General features: G+C 41.3%; 1 protein-coding gene across 1 annotated transcript in view; it reads right to left on the bottom strand.

Moving 5' to 3' along the window:
- Window positions 1–4,810: 4,810 nt before the first annotated feature.
- Window positions 4,811–19,977, bottom strand: part of LOC145861040 (cadherin-13-like) — a 262,691-nt gene continuing 247,524 nt past the window's right edge. The window contains exons 4-5 of the mRNA XM_082962390.1: window positions 5,032–5,145; window positions 4,811–4,882 (exon numbers count right to left, since the gene is read on the bottom strand). Coding sequence (XP_082818516.1) covers window positions 4,811–4,882; window positions 5,032–5,145 — 186 coding nt within the window. The remainder of the gene's footprint in view (window positions 4,883–5,031; window positions 5,146–19,977) is intronic.

The raw sequence follows: 19,977 nt of genomic DNA, 5'->3' as shown, positions 1-19,977 counted from the left end.
AAACTTCTGACCCACTGGAATTGTGATACAGTGAGTTATATGTGAAATAATCTGTCTGTAAACAATTGCTGGAAAAATTACTTCTGTCATGCTCAAAGTAGATGTCCTAACCGACTTGCCAAAACTATAGTTTGATGCATGACTGATACATGACATACAGTTTGTTCTTAAAGCAAGTGGTGACCGCAGACTGGGATAGGGAGAGATTGAATATGTCCGTAAACACACCAGCCAGCTGGTCTGCGCATGCTCTGAGGACGCGGCTGTGGATGCTGTCTGGGCCGGCAGCCTTACGAGGGTTAACACGCTTAAATGTCTTACACACATCGGCCACGGAGAAGGAGAGCCCACAGTCCTTGGTAGCGGGCCGCGTCGGTGGCACTTTGTTATCCTCAAAGCAGGTGGAGAAGCTGTTTAGCTGTCCGGAATCAAGACAACGGTATCCGCGATGTGCCTGGTTTTCCCTTTGTAGTTCGTGATTGTCTGTAGACCCTGCCACATACATCTCATGTCTGAACCTTTGAATTGCAACTCCACTTTGTCTCTATACTGACGTTTTGCCTATTTGATTGCCTTACGGAAGGCATAACTACACTGTTTGTAATCGGCCATATTGCCAGTACCATGCCATGGTTAAATGCGGTGGTTCTCGCTTTCAGTTTTGCACAAATGCTGCCATCTGTCAGAGCTGTGTCACATTGCTATATGGCTCGTGTATGTAAGCTGTCATGTTTTCTCTCAATGGCCATGTAGTGTAGCTGTTGGAAATGCACTTGGAGCTGGAGGTGGGAGAGGATCAACAGAGTTTCAGAAGCTTAGAGGTGGCTGGGAAAGTCTACTGAGTTAAAGAGTATAAGTGGCATTATGAGTGATTAAAAGTGAGAAAAAGAGAGAGAGCAAGAGAGGGGAAAGTGAAAAAAAGAGTGAGAGCCCAAGCTAGCGATTAAGAAAAAAATTGGGCCCAGCTAACAATTCTAAGGATAGAGAAAGTTTTTGTAATGTTACCCATAATGTTCCCCTAACGTTTGAGTGACCAGTTTCCTGTTAGTCAGGGGAATATTCTATCTAGTCTATGTTAGCAAAAACCTTTTTAACATGTTTTGGCATTACATGCTGACCAAACCAGACGCGCGCGTGCGCCATCACATGCATATTGATTTTGTACCCGCACACTAGACACGATCAGGGCACACAGGTTGAAATATCAAAACAAACTCTGAACCAATTATATTAATTTGGGGACAGGTCGAAAAGCATTAAACATTTATGGAAATTTAGCTAACTAGCTTGCTGTTGCTAGCTAATATGTCCTGGGATATAAACATTGGGTTGTTATTTTAGCTGAAATGCACAAGGTCCTCTACTTTGATAATCCACAGATAAAACGGTAAACCAAATTCCTTTCTCATCGTTTCTCCCCCTTCCTCAGGATGCTTTTTTACTTCTTTGGACTTTATATGGCGGTTGGCAACCAACTTTACGGTGCATTACTACAACCGACTGGAGTGTGGACATAAGCTCATATTTCAATCAACCACGTGGGTACGTATATGCTCCTATTCACCAGTGATGAGATAACACGTGGGTATATGCTCCTAAAAACCAATCAGGAGATGGGAGAGGCTGGACTTGCAGCGCGTTGAACATCACAAATAGAACCTATTTCTATTTTAGTGCCTGGCCACGCAGACGCTCCCTGAGGCGCTCGAGCAGTGTGGGTGCAATGATTGAATAATATGTATGTGTACATTTATTTTGCAACGCTCGAGCACGCCATGCAAACGGTGTGGTCAGCATGCTGGAGTTAGGAGAACGTTCCCTTAAGGTCAAACAGACCATACCCAGAACGCGGTTACCATGTTCTCAGAATATACAATATCAATGTTTTAGTCAAGTTTCATGGGACGTTGCAGGAACATTCATGTGTCCAGTTTTCTGAGGGTGAGGAGAATATTCCATCAACGTCCCACCAAACACACACAGAACATGGTTGCCATGTTCTCAGAATATAAGATATTAATGAATGTTCCTTGCACAATACAGGAACAATACTATGAGCATATGCTATTCAGGTTCTCCTGATATGAAATAGCTGCAGTAGTCCTGGAACGCCAGAGGGAGAACATAGGATAGACCCCATATCAAATCCATTTCCTTTACCAGGCTCTCCCTCATAGGGGCAACACATGAGAAATCAATGGCTACCATGATGGTGGTGAGGAGGATAAGGAGGAGAAGCTGTATCCATTTTGAAAATAAACAGTGCCTGCTCTCCGATGTATAGCTGCCGTCAGATAAAATAGCATAACTATGGGGAGAAGGTGAGCGCAGAGAAAGAGAGAGAGAGAGAGAGAGATAGAGATAGAGAAAGGCTTGGTAGTGGGATCATTCCCAGCACAGTCTTACTGAGCTTCTTCAAAGGATTGTAACATAATCTCTCTATGGAGCGATGACTACTCCAAACCACGAGCATGTCAACCCTCGTCTCGTTCTGCCATCAGTGGAGGCACATCACTGATGCATGACATACAGTATATTACATGATCCTTGTAACACTGAAATTAATCTTGTACGGACAGAAAAGGAAGGATATGGTGTGTCTGTATCTACAGTATGTAATCAGTAAATGCCTGAAGAAAACAATTCCAAGCTGTATGTTTTCTTTTCAACTAATTTAACAGTTTGTCCATACACCTGTAGAACTCCTGTAAACCAAACTAATCTGCTGACTGTAGATCTCCCTCACACTCTCTGTCTCTTTCTCTCACATTGGGGGCATGACAGTTTGCCTTGGTGCTTACCCACCACTGAGAGCCACAGGGGGAGGGAGGAAGGCTATACTATGAATCCTCCACAGACCCCTCAGGGACCCAAAGTTCCCCAGATACCACAGGACAGAGGGGGAATAGAGAGACCAGAGCTTCAGAAGAACTCTTCAGTGTGCAATTATCTATTATGTGCAGGGCTCAGCTTTGTGATGTCACTCTTTTAAGGTTTCATTTTCAGATGAAACTCTTTCTGGGTGTTCTGAGAAGTGGTTGATTCTTTAGTCTAATCTGCAAAGCTCTCTCTCTCTCTCTCTCTCTCTCTCTCGCAGACACGCACAGACACAAACACACACACATAAGTTACACAGATATACACACACCTGTACACTCAACATCCTGAAAATACATTGCTTCATGTCTTAGTGTTCCTTCTGCAAATGAGGCTGTGAGGACTCAATTATGGAAGGTATAACCTCTGTAGAAGTCCAATAGCTGTTCCACATAAACTATTAAATCTATTCCTTTTTTTACAGATGGTCTGTAGGCTTGAACCTGTACGTCTGAGTTCCTAAATGGAACAGCAGTAAAATTGTCCCTCCATCTATCTCATCTAAGCTGAATTACTTGTGCACACATTAACACCAAACAACTCTGATCAAATGACCTAGCCACCAATGTATTCCGAAAAATCAATCAAAGCACTTGAGCATGGTACTGACTAAATGTTGTTTTTTATCAACCCTTGGTAACATAACCAGAGAAGGACATCAAGGATATAGCCTTTTTATTAAAAAGGAATACATCAAGTTATATTCATCGAGTCATATATTTGTTTTGACTGTCATCCAAAAAGTATTGGGTAGTTTTGAGAAAGAAATATAGGACTAAAATATCCAATTCAAACACACACAGTTTAATTTGTGAGGGGTAATTGTTTATGCTACTTAAATGCTGATTATTCATGTTATTCAAATCAAATCGTATTTTATTTGTCACACACGCAGTGAAATGCTTACTTACAAGCCCTTAACTAACAATGCTTTTTTCTGGGATAATGGTGTTGATGTGAGACATGACCAGCCTTTCAAAGCACTTATTGGCTACAGACATGAGTGTTACGGGTCAGTAGTCCTTTAGGGAGGTTACCTTAGTGTTCTGGGCACAGGGACTATGGTGGTCTGCTTGAAACATGTTGGTATTACAGACTCAGTCAGGGACTGGTTGAAAATGTCAATGAAGACACTTGCCAGTTGGTCAGCGCATGCTCGGAGTACACATCCTGGTAATCCATCTGGCCCTGCAGCCTTGTGAATGTTGACCTGTTTAAAGGTCTTACTCATATCGGCTACGGAGAGCGTGAGAACACAGTCGTCCGGAACAGCTGGTGCTCTCACGCATGCTTCAGTGTTACTTGCCTCGAAGTGAGCATAGAAGTAATTTAGCTCGTCTGGTAGGTTCGTGTCACTGGGAAGCTCGTGGCCGTGCTTCCCTTTGTAGTCTCTAATAGTTTTCAGGCCCTGCCACATCCGACGAGAGTCAGAGCCAGTGTAGTACGATTCAATCTTATTCCTGTATTGACGCTTAGCCTGTTTGATGGTTCCTCGGAGGGTAGAGCGGGATTTGTTATAAACTTCCAGGTTAGAGTCCCGCTCCTTGAAAGCGTCAGCTCTACCCTTCAGCTCTACCCTTTAGCTCATCTGCGGATGTTGCCTGTTATCCATGGCTTCTGGTTGGGGTATGTACGTACTGTCACTGTGGGGACGACGTCATCCATGCACTTATTGATGAAGCCAGTGACTGATGTGGTGCCATCGGAAGAATCCTGGAATATATTCCAGTTTGTGGTAGTAAAACTGTCTGCTTCATCTGACAACGTTCTTATTGACCGAGTCACTGGTGCTTCCTGCTTTAGTTTTAGCTTGTAAGCAGGAATCAGGAAAACAGAATTACGGTCAGATTTGCCAAATGGAGGGTGAGGGAGAGCTTTGTACGCGTCTCTGTTTGTGGAGCAAAGCTGGTCTAGAGTTTTTTTTCCCCTCTGGTTAGACATTTAACATGCTGGTAGAGATTAGGTAGAATGGATTTGAGTTTCCCTGCATTAAATTCCCCTGCCACTATTCACATTGGAGAGGCATGTTTTCACTGGAATATGGATATCCACATTGCTTGATTGTGAATAACACTAAATATGGTGGTAAACAGTCCACAATCTGTCTATTAGTGTATCAGAAGGTGTCCGAGGAGGGACAGACGTGAGGCTTACCGTGCCAATGACTTTCGGGAATGGCGGCTCCATGTTCTCACTGACATGCATGCGGGGGGCGAACAGGGCTCTCTTTGATCTGTAGGGCTGGATCTGTCCAAGGCCAAGGATCTCCTTTGAACACACAGAGGGAGGGTGGCATTAAAACAACATATTGTATAGTTTATACATTACCTATGTGGTCCTGTGTGGCTCAGTTGGTAGACCATGGAGCTAGCAATGCCTGGATCATAGGTTCAAATCCTGCTGGGGCCACCCATATGGAGATGTAGGAACTCACTTTTGTAAGTCCCTTTGGGTAAAAGCGTCTGATAAATGGCATATATACAGTCACTTCCAAAAGGACTGGGACAGTCATACAGTTTTGGTTGTTTTGACTCCATACTCCAGCAATGAAATTATACAATGACTATGAGGTTAAAGTGCAGACTGTCGGCTTTAATTTGACGATATTTCCATGCATATTGGGTGTACATAGTCACCCCATTTTAATCCACTTATACCGTAAATATACTGTAACACTCAAAAGTTTGGACACCTATTCATTCCAGGGTTTTTCTACATTGTAGACTAGTAGCAAAGACCTCAAAACTATGAAATAGCACATATGGAATCATGTAGTAACCAAAAAAGTGTTAAACAAATAAAAATATATTTTATATTTGAGATTCTTCAAAGTAGTCAGCCTTTGCCTTGATGACAGCTTTGTACACTCTTGGCATTCTCTCAACCAGCTTCATGAGGCAGTAACCTGGAATTCATTTCAATTAACAGGTGTGCCTTGTTAAAAGTTAATTTGTGGAATTTCATTCCTTCAGTATTCGGAAGTTTGGATGACTGAGGTGCCCAAAGTAAACTGCCTGTTACTCAGTCCCAGAAGCTAGGATATGCATATGCATGGTAGTATTGGATAGAAAACAATCTAAAGTTTCTAAAACGGTTAAAATAATGTCTGTGAGTATAACAGAACTGATTTGGCAGGCGAAACCCCGAGGACAATCCATCCAGGAAAATAATTTTGAGGTCATTCAACTTTCCAATGCTTTTCGATGGAAAAGCTGAATTGTTAGGACCCAGATTGCAGTTCCTATGGCTTCCACTAGATGTCAACAGTCTTTAGAAATTGTTCAATTTTTTTTTTTTTTGAAAAATGAAGATGTAGTCGTATTCTTTCTAAGTGTCACTCAGGAGGACTCTAGTATTTTGGTGCGCGTGAATGACTACGCTCTCCTCGTTGTTTTTCTCCGGTATTGGAAACAGTTTATTCCGTCTTAAATTTTATCGATTATTTACATATTAGGGTAGCTGAGGTTGGATTAGAGATGTTGTTTGAAATGTTTGGACCAAGTTCACAGGTTACTTTTTAGATTCCTTTGTAGGCATGTTTTTGGCGAGTTGTACCAGGTGTATTTCTGAATCAAACGTGCCAAATAAACAGACATTTTTGGGATAGAAAGGACTTTATCGAACAAAACGACTATTCATTGTGTAACTGGGACATTTGGGATAGCAAAAAGATGAAGATCTTCAAAAGGTAAGTGATATATTTTATTAGCTTGGTTGGAAAATGATTGTGACGCGCTCCGGTGAGGGCACACACTTGGTTATTTATCTACGGTATTGAATATACTATTTTCCATCTTAAATTGTATAGTTTATTTACATAATAGGCTACCTGAAATTGATTAGGAATGTTGTTTGACATGTTTGAACCAAGTTTATTGGTAACGTTTGGGATTCATTTTGTATGCATTTTGAACAAGGGGAAACCGGTGAATTATTGAATGAAGCGCGCCAAATAAACATCCTTTTTTATCAAACAAAAGGACCATTTGTTATGTAACAGGGACCCTTGTGATTGCAACCAGATGAAGATCTTCAAAGGTAATTGATTTATTTTATCGCTATTTCTGACTTTTGCGAAGCATCTGCTTGGTTGGAAAATATTTTTAATGCTTTTGTATGCGGGGCGCTGTCCTTAGATAATCGCATGGTGTGTTTCCACTGTAAAGCCTTTTTGAAATCTGACAATGCGGCTGGATTAACAAGAAGTTTATCTTTTAAATGATGTATGACACTTGAAAGTTTAAGCTTAATATTATTAGTTTAATATTACGATTTCTGTAATTTGAATTTGGCACTCTGCAATTTCACCGGATGTTGTCGAGGTGGGTCGCTTGAGACATGCCTAGCCCAAAGAGGTTTTATTTCACGTTTGGATGAAAAGCTTGCCCGTAGTAAACTGTCTGCTACTCAGGCCCAGAAGCTAAGATATGCATATTATTAGTAGATGGATAGAAAACACTCTGAAGTTTCTAAAACTGTTTGAATGATGTCTGTGAGTATGACAGAACTCATATGGTAGGTGAAAACTTGAGAAAAATCCAACCAAGAAGTGGGAAATCTGAGGTTTGTAGTTTTTCAAGTGATTGCCTATCCAATATATAGTGTACATTTGGTCAGATTGCACTTCCTAAGGCTTCCACTAGATGTCAACAGTCTTTAGAAGTTGTTTCAGGCTTCTATTGTGAAAGGGTAGCGAATAAGAGCACTCTAAGCAGATGGCCCAGGTGAAAGCCTTTAGGTTAGTCACGCGCACGGCCGTGACACGAGCTCCGTTCCCTTTCATTTCTAAAGACAAATAAATTGTCCAGTTGGAATATTATTGAAGATTTATGATAAAAACATCCTAATGATTGATTCTATACATCGTTTGACATGTTTCTACAAACTGTAATGGAACTTTTTTGACTTTTCGTCTGGACTTAGTGCCTGCGCCTTGTGTATTTGGAATAGTGAACTAAACGCGCAAACAAAAATGAGGTATTTGGCCATAAAGATTAACTTTATCGAACAAAACAAACATTTATTGTGGAACTGGGATTCCTGGGAGTGCATTCCGATGAAGATCATCAAAGGTAAGTGAATATTTTTAACACTATTTCAGACTTTTTGTTGACTCCACAACATTGCGGGTATCTGTATGGCTTGTTTGTTGGCTGAGCGCTGTACTCAGATTATCGCATGGTGTGATTTCACCGTAAAGCTTTTTTGAAATCTGACACAGCGGTTACATTAAGGAGAAGTTTATCTATAATCATATGCATAACACTTGTATCTTTCATCAAAGTTTATGATGAGTATTTCTGTAAATTGATGTGGCTCTCTGCAAAATCACCTGATGTTTTGTGGGCAAAACATTACTGAACATAACGCGCCAAAGTAAACTGAGATTTTTGGATATAAATATGAACTTTATCGAACAAAACATACATATATTGTGTAACATGAAGTCCTATGAGTGCCATCTGATGAAGATCATCAAAGGTTAGTAATTAATTGTATCTCTATTTCTGCTTTTTGTGACTCCTCTCTTTGGCTGGAAAATGGCTGTATGTTTTTTTGTGACTAGGCGCTGACCTAACATAATCGTATGGTATGCTTTTACCGTAAAGCCTTTTTGAAATCAGACATTGTGGCTGGATTAACAAGAAGTTTATTTTTAAAATGGTGTATAATACATGTATGTTTGAGGAATTTTAATTATTAGATTTCTGTTGTTTTGAATTTGGCGCCCTGCAATTTCACTGGCTGTTGTCGAGGTGGGATGCTAGCGTCCCACATATCCCAGAGAGGTTAACAAACTATAGTTTTGGCAAGTCAGTTAGGACTTCTACTTTGTGCATGACATAAGTAATTTTTCCAGCAATTGTTTACAGACAGATTATTTCACTTATAATTCACTGTATCACAATTCCAGTGGGTCAGAAGTTTACATACACTAAGTTGACTGTGCCTTTAAACAGCTTGGACAATTCCAGAAAATTATGTCATGGCTTTAGAAGCTTCTGATAGGCTAATTGACATCATTTGAGTCAATTGGAGGTGTACCTGTGGATGTATTTCAAGGCCTACCTTCAAACTCAGTGACTCTTTGCTTGACATCATGGGAAAATCAGTCAAGATCTCAGAAAAATAATTGTAGACCTCCACAAGTTTAGTTCATCCTTGGGAGCAATTTCCAAATGCCTGAAGATACCACGTTCATCAGTACAAACACTAGTATACAAGTATAAACCTTGTGAAGATGCTGGAGGAAACAGGTACAAAAGTATCTGTATCCACGGTAAAATGAGTCCTATATCGACATAACCTTGAAGGCCGCTCAGCAAGGAAGAAGCTACTGCTCCAAACTATGGTTTGCAACTGCACATGGGGACAAAGATAGTACTTTTTGGAGAAATGTCCTCTGGTCTGATGACACAAAAATATAACTGTTTGGCCATGATGACCATTGTTATGTTTCAAGGAAAAAGGGGGATGCTTGCAAGCCGAAGAACACCATCCCAAACGTGAAGTTCGGGGGTGGCAGCATCATGTTGTGGGGGTGCTTTTCTGCAGGAGGGACTGGTGCACCTCACAAAATAGAATCATGAGGAATGGAAAAGTATGTGGATATATTGAAGCAACATCTCAAGACATCAGTCAGGAAGTTAAAGCTTGGTCGCAAATGGGTCCTCCAAATGAACAATGACCATAAGCATACTTCCAAAGTTGTGGCAAAATGGCTTAAGGAGAACAAAGTCAAGGTATTGGAGTGGCCATCACAAAGCCCTGACCTCAATCCCATAGAACATTTGTTGGCAGAACTGATAAAGCGTGTGCGAGCAAGGAGGCCTACAAGAGGCCTACAAACCTGACTCAGTTACACCAGCTCTGTCAGGAGGAATGGGCCAAAATTCCCCCAACTTATTGTGGGAAGCTTGTAGAAGGTTACCCAAAATATTTGATCCAAGTTAAACAATTTAAAGGCAATGCTACCAAATACTAGTTGAGCGTATGTAAACTTCTGGCCCACTGGGAATGTGATGAAAGAAATAAAAGTTGAAATAAATAATTCTCTCTATTATTCTGACATTTCACATTCTTAAAATAAAGTAGTGATCCTAACTGACCTAAGACAGGGAATTTTTACTAGGATTAAATGTCAGGAATTGTGAAAAACTGAGATTAAATGTAATTGTCTAAGGTGTATGTAAACTTCCGACTTCAACTGTATATTTTGATTTGTTTAACACTTTTTTGGTTGTACATGTGTTATTTCATAATTTTGATGTTTTCACTATTATTCTAAAATGTAGAAAATTGTGAAAATAGGGAAAAACCTTTGAATGAGTAGGTGTGTTCAAACTTTGTTTCTGCCCTCTTAGTGCTGCCCCGGTCAACTGTAAGGGCTTTTATTGTGAAGTGGAAACGTCTTGGAGCAACAACGGCTCAGCCACGAAGTCAAAAGTATTCAGACCCTTTACTCAGTATTTTGTTGAATCACCTTTGGCACCAATTACAGCCTTCAGTCGTCATGGGTATGATGCTACAAGCTTGAAACACCTGTATTTGGGGAGTTTTTTCTCATTCTTCCGTTGTCCTGTTGGAAGGTGAACTGACACAATCCTGTCTCGGAGCTCTATGGACAATTCCTTCAACCTCATGGCTTTGTTTTTGCTCTGGCATGCACTGTCAACTGTGGGACCTTATATAGACAGCTGTGTACCTTTCCAAATCATGTCCAATCAATTGAATTTACCACAAGTGGACTCCAATCAAGTTGCAGAAACAGCTCAAGGATGATTAATGGAAATAGCATGCACCAGAGCTCAATTTCAAGTCTTATAGGATTGGGTCTGAATACTTATGTAAATAAGGTATTTCTGTTGTGTTGTTTTTATAAATGTGCCAACATTTATAAAAACCTGTTTGGCGTATTGTGTGTAGATTGATGAGGGAAAAAATGATTTAATCCATTTTAGAATAAAGCTGTAACATAACAAAATGTGGATAAAGTCAAGGGGTCTGAATACTTTCTGAATGCACTGTACATGTAGGCCCTTCATATAGTTTATAAACAGCACTTCATTTTAAGCATCAATTTATCTAATCAGTTATTGTTTCATGCTCAAACCGTGAGCAACACTTTTCAAGCTCAGACAATTCTCTCAAAACACAGGGATGTATATTCACACAGGACTAGTATTATCAGAGGACCTTGGAGTTAGTCGAAAAACAGTAGGATTCTTTGCCTGGAATTATTACTCTCCTGCTATGTAAAAATGACAGACATGGAAGATTCGGTCAGGACTCTGTGCTCATGTACATATTTACATAATCCTATCTCCCCCAGTAAAACTAATCCTGTGCAAATAGGGCTATAGGCTACTGACGGTGATGGCCGATGCGCTCGTCGTGGCAATAGCCTATCTCAAAATGAGCTACTTTGAAAAACAGTGCCGCTGTTAACTACAAATTGGTTCTACAGACAGATTAGTATTCTCTTTTCAGCAGTATGCATTTACTTTCCAAACTATATGTTTTTCCTGCAATTGTATTTTGAAATCTGCAAAAGGCAAACCGACAGCTGCAACCAACCAGAGAAATATAATCCATAGATGGCAGTTCTCATTCAGGTCAGGACTGGCATCCATTGCTTGTGTACCCATGAGTTTAACAGTCAAATTGCCAGGGTAAGAGGTTTTAAAAACCTTGTATGGATTGTATGTCTATGGCCACAATGCAAAAAATCTATAGCCTATATTTGGCACTCATGCTGCCCAAACAGCTGCCTTCACAAATACAGGCACATTGTAACTGTCAAAATAAAGGAAACACTTGAATAAACAAGGGATATGTATGTTATGGTGTGGGGTGCATTTCCTGGCATGGTTTAGGTCCACTTGTAGAATCTATGCCAAGGCGCATTGAAGCTGTTCTGGCAGCTCGTGGTGGTGCAATACAATTTTAATACACTTTATGTTGGTGTTTCCTTCATTTTGGCAGATACCTCTATGTGCTTGTGATAAAATGTAATCTTGAATTAAATATTTTTTTTTAGAAACTATTGATCCTGTGGCTAAATTATGCTCTCTGGTGTATTTTGAACATTGAGAGCGGGCTAGTGTGGTTGGATAAAAAAATGTAATAAAAAAAAATGTAATTTGTATTGGTCTTTTTTTGCTCGGGGCCCAGCCCCTGACTCACACAACTGACCAGTCACATTCCTTTATTATGAAGTTTATTTTATTATTTTTATTGATCAGCTGCCTCAGTCAACTGTAAGTGCTGTTATTGTGAAGTGGAAACATCTAGGAGCAACAACGGCTCAGCCATGAAGTGGTAGGCCACACAAGCTCACAGAATGGGACAGCAGAGTGCTGAAGCACATAAAAATTGTCTGTCCTCGGTTGCAACAGTTACTACCGAGTTCCAAACTGCCTCCAGCGCAACGTCAGCACAAGAACTGTTTGTCGGGAGCTCATTGAATTTTTTTTCCATGGCCGAGCAGCCAGACACAAGCCTAAGATCACCATGCGCAATGCCAAGCGTCGGCTGGAGTGGTGTAAAGCTCACCACCATTTGACACTGGAGCAGTGGGAACGCGATCTCTAGAGTGATGAATCACGCTTCACCATCTGGCAGTCTGAAGGACAAATCTGGATTTGGTGGATGCCAGGATAACGCTACCTGCCCGAATGAATAGTGCCAACTGTAAAGTTTGGTGGAGGTGGAATAATGGTCTGGGGCTGTTTTTCATGGTTCGGGCCAGGCCGCTTAGTTCCAGTGAAGAGAAATCTTGATGCTACAGCATACAATTACATTATACACGATTCTGTACTTACAACATTGTGGCAACAGTTTGGGGAAGGCCCTATCCTGTCTCAGCATGAAATGGTTTGTCGAGATTGGTGTGGAAGAACTTGACTGGCCTGCACAGAGCACTGACCTCAACCCCATTGAACACCTTTGGGATGAAATGGAACGCTGACTGCGAGCCAGGCCTAATCACCCAACATAGTGCCCGACCTCACTAATGCTCTTGTGGCTGAATGGAAGCAAGTCCCCGCAGTATTGTTCCAACATCTAGTGGAAAGCCTTCCCAGAAGAGTGGAGGCTGTTATAGCAGCAAACGGGGGACCAACTCCATATTAATGCCCATGATTTTGGAATGAGATGTTTGACGAGCAGGTGTCCACACACTTTCGGTCATGTAATGTAGCATAACACAGGAAGTTTCTAGAGATCATGTCCCACATCCAATATGACAGCGGGACCCATGTACGATTAGGGAAGACAGCCCTGCCTCCTGGTCGAAACATTGCACGTCTCCACTGACACATTGGGTTTGCTGCTACACCCTGAGGCAACCCACATATTCCCCTGAACGATGTTACTCCAGGGACACTCAAGGGCCACCTATGAAGCTACTGAAATCCTCTGGAACTGTTTTGAGTCCACTGACTGGGCGACCCTGACGGACAGCGCCGATGACCTGGAAGAGGCAGCGGATACTGTCTCTGAGTACATCTGTTTCTGTGAGGATCTCGTTATTCCCAAAAAGAAAGTCAAGATCTTCCTCAATAATAAACCGTAGGTAACTTGGAAATGAAAAGAGCTCCTCAATCAGAAAAAAAAGGTTTTTAAATCAGGTGGCAGTAAAGAGGGAAAAGAAATACTCAGACGCGACTCAAAAGCAAAATCAAGGAGTGCAAGGCAGCATACAAAGACAAATTAGAAAACCTTTTCAAGGACAAGGACAGTAGAAAAGCCTGGCAAGGGCTACAAACCATCACAAACCAAAGAGACATTGTATGACAGTCGGAAAAGACCTTGCTTTTGGAAATGATTTGAACAGTTTTCATTGTTGGTTTGACGTGTGATTTTATATCGCAGCAGAAAGTACACTTGGACCGTATAGACAGCATATCAGATGTTGATATACACATCTCTGTGAAGGACGTCAAGCAATACTTTCAACGTGTCAACCCACAATAATCATATGGTCCAGACTCCATCAGCAGCAAGGCAGTTCAGGCATGCGCAGACCAGCTCCTATTACCTTTACAGAAGTTGTTCCAGCTGTCACTGGACAGTGGGATAAATCCAGATGAATTGAAGACGTCACTGATTGTCCCAGTACCTAAAAACAACAGGCCAAAAGAAAAGAACGATTTATGCCCTGTAGCCTTGACATCTGTACCTATGAAATGTTTTGAATTTTTTTTTCAAAAACAAATTCTCTCTGGTCTCTCATTCCAATTAAATCCAAACCAATTCGCCTTCCGTGCCTCTAGGGGTGTTGATTATGTGTTACTGGTTATGCTGAACAATATCTATGAACATTTTGAAAAGGCAAATAGTCTAGAGAAAATTGTATTCATTAAATTCAGTAGCGCGTTTAACACCATCCAACCCCACCTACTGGTAGATAAGCTGGTGAATTTTGGTGTCAACTCTCTACTGATCAAGTGGATTCATAGTTTCTTTGTGAAACAAGTGAAGTTTAACGCCGCCATTTCTACATCTTGAACGGTTAATGCAGTAGCCCCTCAAGGATGTGTACTTTCACCCATACTCTACACACTGTACACACTCTACACAAACAATTGTCAAGCCTCTGACTCAGCCCACAAATTCTTTAAAAATACAGATGACACCACTGTTGTGGGTTTCCTCCACCCAGACCAAAAAATGTATCCAGTGGTGTGCAGATAACTTTCTTGAAATAAACGTTAAGAAAACAAAAGAGATGGAAATTGATTTCAGAAAGAACAAAACTCCACTACCCCTACAAAAATCAATGGGGAATCAGTCAATTCACCGCACACTAATGCCTGGGAATCGGAATAGACAACAAACTGAAATTCAATGACTGTGCCTTTGAAAAGATAAATAAATTGAAACAGAAAAAGTTATTTCTTGAAAATTGAACAATTTTGACCACCATATCTTACAAATGTTCTATAAATCTGTCTTGCTGAGTGTGCTGTTCTTTGGTCTGATATTCGTGTTTGAAAACACGTGAGCGCAAGCCCAAGTCATGCTTCTGCACTTTATCAAAACGGCGGAAAGAATAATTGGTATAGATCAAGAATCAGCCACCAGCCTGTACACAAAACTCATCCTCCTAAATCTTGAAAGCATTTTACGGGACAGTACTCATCCCCTTCACTAAAACCTCGGTCACAGAAGCAGCCGGACAAGTGGAAATAGACATCTTAAAAATAAAAGAAAAACAGATATACATTACTAGTCAACATTTTGGACACATCTACTCATTCAAGGGTTTTTCGTTATTTGTTCTACTTTCTACTTTGTAGAATAATAGTGAAGACATAAAAACGATGAAATAACACATATGGAATCATGTAGTCACAAAAAAGTGTTAACCACTCTAGGGTAGTGGGCAGTATTTTGGCGTCCGGATGAAAGGCGTGCCCGTAGTAAACTGCCTGCTACTCAGGCTCAGAAGGTAGGATATGCATATTAGTAGTGGATTTGGATAGAAAACACTCTGAAGTTTCTAAAACTGTTTGAATGATGTCTGTGAGTATAACAGAACTCATATGGCAGGCAAAAACCTGAAAAAAATCCAACCAGGAAGTGGGAAATCTGAAGTTTGTAGTTTTTCAAGTGATTGCCTATACAGTATACAGTGACTTAGGGTTCATTTTGCACTTCCTAAGGCTTCCACTAGATGTCAACAGTCTTTAGAACCTTGTTTCATGCTTCTACTGTTACTGGGGAGAGAATAAGAGCTGACTCAACAAGTGGACTGCCTGAGGCCAATGAGTTGTTTACTGCGCAGTCAATCAGGCGCGCCGTTCCTTCTTTTTCCTCTGTAATGAATACACTATTGTCCGGTTGGAATATTATCAAATATTTATGATAAAAAGACACTAAGGATTGATTGTAAACATCGTTTGACATGTTTCTACGAACGGTAATGGAACATTTTGACTTTTCGTCTAGGGTTTTGCGCTCGCGCATTGTGCCTTTGGAATAGTGATCTGAACGCGCGAACAAAACGGAGGTATTTGGACATAAATATGGAGTTTATCGAACAAAACAAACATTTCTTGTGGAAGTGGGAGTCCTGGGAGTGCATTCCGATGAAGATCAACAAAGGTAAGTGAAGATTTATAATACTATTTCTGAGTTTTTCTGACTTCAGAACTTGGCGTGCAACTGTATAGCTTGCTTTGATGGCTGAGCTCTGTACTCAGAATATTGAACAATGTGCTTTCGCCATAAAGCTATTTTCAAATCTGACACAGCGGTTGCATTAAGGAGAAGTGTATCTATAATTCTTTCAATAACTGTTGTAAATTCAATCAATGTTTATGATGAGTATTTGTGTAAATTGATGTGCTCATTCACCGGCAGTTTTGTAGACAAAACATTTTCTGAACATCACGCGCCAATGTAAAATGGGGTTTTTGATATAAATATGAACTTTATCAAACAAAACATACATGTATTGTGTAACATTGAGTCCTGGGAGTGTCATCTGATGAAGATCATCAAAGGTTAGTGATTCATTTTAGCTGTATTTCTGTTTTTGTGACGCCTCTCCTTGCTTGGAAAATCGCTGTGTGGTTTTCTTGTCTAGGTGCTGTCCTAACATAATCTAATGTTATGCTTTCGCCATAAAGCCTTTTTGAAATCGGACAGTGTGGTTGGATTAACGAGAAGTGTATCTTTAAAATGGGATATAAGTTGTATGTTTGAGAAATTTGAATTATGAGATTTTTGTTGTTTTGAATTTGCCGCCCTGCTATTTCACTGGCCCTGCTATTTCACTGATGCAAGCGTCTCACATACCCCAGAGAGGTTAAACAAATCAAAATATATTTTAGATTCTTCAAAGTAGCCACCCTTTGCCTTGATTATAGTTTTTACACACTCTTTGCAATCTCTCAACCAGCTTCATAAGGTAGTCACCTGGAATTCACCCCCACCTGATCACACCGGTGGAACCAGTCCGGCTTGGCCCACCAGGAGGCCCAGCTGGCATTAAAACCTCTTACATCTAGACGTTCCGCTAGCGGAACACCACTCCAATATCCAATGATAGGGCGTGGCGCGAAATACAAACTCCTCGAAAATCCGAAAACTTCCATTTTTCAAACATATGACTATTTTACACCATTTTAAAGACAAGATTCTCCTTCATCTAACCACACTGTCCAATTTCAAAAAGGCTTTACAACGAAAGCAAAACATTAGATTATGTCAGCAGAGTACCCAGCCAGAAATAATCACACACCCATTTTTCAAGCTAGCATATAATGTAACAAAAACCAAAACCACAGCTAAATGCAGCACTAACCTTTGATGATCTTCATCAGATGACACTCCTAGGACATTATGTTATACAATACATGCATGTTTTGTTCAATCAAGTACTTATTTATATCAAAAACCAGCTGTTTACATTAGCATGTGACGTTCAGAACTAGCATTTCCACCGAACACTTCCGGTGAATTTACTAAATTACTCACGATAAACGTTCACAAAAAACATAACAATTATTTTAAGAATTATAGATACAGAACTCCTTTATGCAATCGAGGTGTCCGATTTTAAAATAGCTTTTCGGTGAAAGCACATTTTGCAATATTCTGAGTAGATAGCTCACCATCACGGGCTAGCTAATTTGACACCCACCAAGTTTGGTACTCACCAAACTCAGATTTACGATAAGAAAAATTGGATTACCTTTGCTGTTCTTCATCAGAATGCACTCCCAGGACTTCTAATTCAACAACAAATGTTGGTTTGGTTCCAAATAATCCATAGTTATATCCAAATAGCGGCATTTTGTTAGTGCGTTCAAGACACTATCCGAAGGGTAACGAAGGGTGACGCTCCCGGCGCGTATCGTGACAAAAAAATTCAAAATATTCCATTACCGTACTTCGAAGCATGTCAAACGCTGTTTAAAATAATTTTTTATGCGATTTTTCCGACCGGGAAACCCTGTTTCCGTTCAAAGACTCAAAGTTGAAAATGGAGTCGTCTCGTGCACGCGCGTGCCCGTCTCATTGTTCTCAGATCGACCACTATCCAAATGCGCTACTGTTTTTCAGCCTGGGACAGCAGAGTCATCATTCAACGTTCTGGCGCCTTCTGAGAGCCTATGGGAGCCTTAGAAAGTGTCACGTTACAGCAGAGATACTTTGTTTTGGATAGAGATGACAAAGAAGGCCAAGAAATGGTCAGACAGGGTACTTCCTGTACAGAATCGTCTCAGGTTTTGGCCTGCCATTTCAGTTTTGTTATACTCACAGACACCATTCAAACAGTTTTAGAAACTTTGGAGTGTTTTCTATCCAAAGCTACTAATTATATGCATATTCTAGTTTCTGGGCAGGAGTAATAACCAGATTAAATCGGGTACGTTTTTTATCCGGCCGTGAAAATACTGCCCCCTATCCATAACAAGTTAAAAGACCCTCCTGGGCTGAAAAGCACTGTGCAGGGACTGAAATACAGCCTCTCAGACCAGCAATGCTATCTCACCTCTAAGCTTTTCCAATCTGCTGACCTGTTCAGTCAGGTTCAGAAGTTGTGGCAGATGGATGTACTGCCATGGCACAGAAAGAATATCAGCACCAGATCTCACCAGGATCAGGAGGCAATAGACCTGCTGGATGGAGTCCAATGTTACGCGACTCCCCTCTTTTGCATCAAGAACATGCCCCAGCTGCAAGCCCTTAAGGAAGCTGTGCTCCCACTGCTCACATCCCAGAGAAGAGGCTGGCGAAGTCACCAGAGCAAGCATTCAAAGTAGCATTCAAAGCGAAGATTCAGAAGTTGAAGCAGGCCAGCTACACAGTCAAGCTAGCGCCAGGTGCTGAAGAGGACACTGCCATTAGCTGGTACATCCCACACCACAGCATAACGTTAAGAATTTTGTGGTATTCAACTGCTCGTTCCAGTACAATGGGGACCACATAAACAAGCTCCTGCTCCCAGGACCCATGCTGGGCCCCTCTCTACTTGCAGTGCTCCTCAGATTTAGAGATCACTCTGTTGCCATCAGCAGTGACATTCGTGGGATGTTCCACCAATGGTGAGGTTGGTCTGGAGAAGACAAGAGAGTCGATAGAGAAGTCCTTCTAGATGGACAACTGTTTGCAAAGCCTGACTGACAAGGAAGATGCCAAGGCCCTTGTGGACAATCTTCGTAAGCTACTAGCCAAGGGAGGCTTCAACCTGCGACAATGGACAAGCATTGTCCCGTCGGTGACCAGTAATCTCCCTTCTGAAGCCAGGTCGATCAGCGCCAAACTCTAGATTGCACAGGGGCAAGCGAACGTTCCCTGGTGTAAGCTTGCACTGTCAGTCCGACACCCTGTTGTACAAGTCCTGCCAGTCGTACAAGTCCAAAAGTTACCATGCACACCATTTACAAGGTCCTGGATAGCAATATGACCTGCTGGGGTACATCACCCTATACCACCAAGGCCAAAATGCTGGTTCAGCGTCTATGGGAAAATAATTGCGACTGGGACGACACCCAGTTGCCCAAGAACCTACTCCTCTCCTGGAAAGAGTCGGAGAGATAACTTCCAGACCTGCACTAGATAGCCCTTCCAAGGTGCCACACAAGCCCAGAGATGGAATTCCCGGCTTCCCTTAGGGACATACACATGTTCTGTGACGCCTGTGTCCTGCAGAGCCTATGCCCTTTAGGTTAGAGGCCTTTTAGTGGATGCTAATATCGGCCAGAGGGTGCCATAAATCTTTATCTTGTCAGTCTTAGTAATTGGTTTCTCTCTCTCCTACAAGAGGTTCATCTTTAGGTTAATGTTTATGCTGCTCTGTTTATAGCTGTATTTAAATAGTGTAATATTATGCTTATTCATTCATGTTTATATAGCATTATTTTTATTGTGTAATTATGACACTTTACTGATGTGTTGTGCATGTTTTGCCTTATAGAACTACAATTAATTTGGATTAACACAAGTAGTATACCACCAAGTGTGGCGTACAGCAGGTCATCCACCAGGGGGAGAATCATCGAGGCCTGGTGACAGACGGAGTCTACATCACGAGGCGATGGGTCCCTCTGCTGGATGTGCCAGGTCTCGACGGGCTCTCCTGCC

This window comes from Salmo salar, chromosome 16 (genome assembly GCF_965601325.2).
Source record: "Salmo salar chromosome 16, fSalSal1, whole genome shotgun sequence".
Taxonomy (NCBI): domain Eukaryota; kingdom Metazoa; phylum Chordata; class Actinopteri; order Salmoniformes; family Salmonidae; genus Salmo; species Salmo salar.
This window is presented reverse-complemented; position numbering and strand designations above follow the sequence as displayed.